The 1,019-nt window shown below is 55.0% G+C and overlaps 1 protein-coding gene across 1 annotated transcript; it reads right to left on the bottom strand.

Moving 5' to 3' along the window:
* Positions 1-15: 15 nt before the first annotated feature.
* VDAG_10535 (uncharacterized protein) lies at positions 16-944 on the bottom strand (the record flags this gene model as incomplete). The annotated part of the gene is made up of 4 exons (XM_009659595.1): positions 16-120; positions 171-748; positions 810-864; positions 924-944. Coding segments are annotated over 4 exons (759 nt in total), but the record flags the coding sequence as incomplete, so codon positions are not given.
* Between the last annotated feature and the right edge of the window lie 75 nt (positions 945-1,019).

Raw genomic sequence — 1,019 nt, 5'->3', positions numbered from 1 at the left:
CAGTAGCAGAGTACCTCTATGCCGCCCCTCTGCGGTAGGCGGAATTGTCAAGCCATTGTAGGGGAAGTGCTTCAGTTCCTTGGCACGCTTCTTCTGGACATCTGGGATGCTTCCGTTGTTCTAACCCAGTCAATTTGAGTTAACCGAGAGCAGTGTGTGGGACCACTCACCAGGTACCAAAGCCAGGGGCCCCAGACCTTGCCCACGGGCTGAGTTGTCTTTTGGCCGACACGGAAGTGCGATGTATCTTGCACGACGTTCAGCTGGACAGCATCGCCGGTCTTGCTCTCGCGATGCACGGTCAGTGTCTGGCTGAGATGGTCACTGTTGTAGTATTCGGTGGATGGATGAATCCACCAAGAACCAACACGAGATCCGTAAACACCATAGAAGTCACGGTCTCTGACGGCGTTGGACCAGTCGTACTTGGTGATGTATGACCCGTCTGCAAGCTGCCAGGTCTCATCCTGAACGTTGGTCGACTTTGCATACAGATCGAAATCCGGCAGGGGCTCATCCTTGAGGTGAGTGCGGCCATGAGTGAAGTGTTCCGGCGCCAGCCGCCAGAGGGTTCGCAAAATGCTGATGTTTGGCAGGGCACGGTTGACAAAATACTGGTATGCGCCGGAGAGGTCGTCAAAGATGACCCAGTGGAGATCTCCAGCGGGCGCAGTGAAGCTGACGTCGATAAAGTGTGTACCGCGTGCAGCAATTGTCGCATTGGTGTAACGGAGATTCGACTCCCCGTCTGTTGACCGCCCCGTTAGCTCTGGCTTGGGCACTTGGTGGCCAAGAAGATAATCACATACCATAACCAGTGTAGTGGCCGACGGCGGAGCCGACAAGATCTGCTCCAGGTACACCCTGCCAGAAAAGCTTTGTCGCGTAGACCGGACCTTGTGTAACATTCCAGAAATCGTTACCAATAATCCAAGTGCCGTCATTTAGGGACTCCAAGAATGGACCCTTGGCTACAACGGCTGCCAGGGATCCGGCTAGCCCCCACAGGGAAAGCTTCG

The sequence above is a fragment of the Verticillium dahliae genome, genomic scaffold (genome assembly GCF_000150675.1).
Source record: "Verticillium dahliae VdLs.17 supercont1.52 genomic scaffold, whole genome shotgun sequence".
NCBI lineage: Eukaryota > Fungi > Ascomycota > Sordariomycetes > Glomerellales > Plectosphaerellaceae > Verticillium > Verticillium dahliae.
The sequence above is the reverse complement of the archived record's forward strand: the minus strand, read 5'-3'. Positions and strand labels throughout refer to the sequence as shown.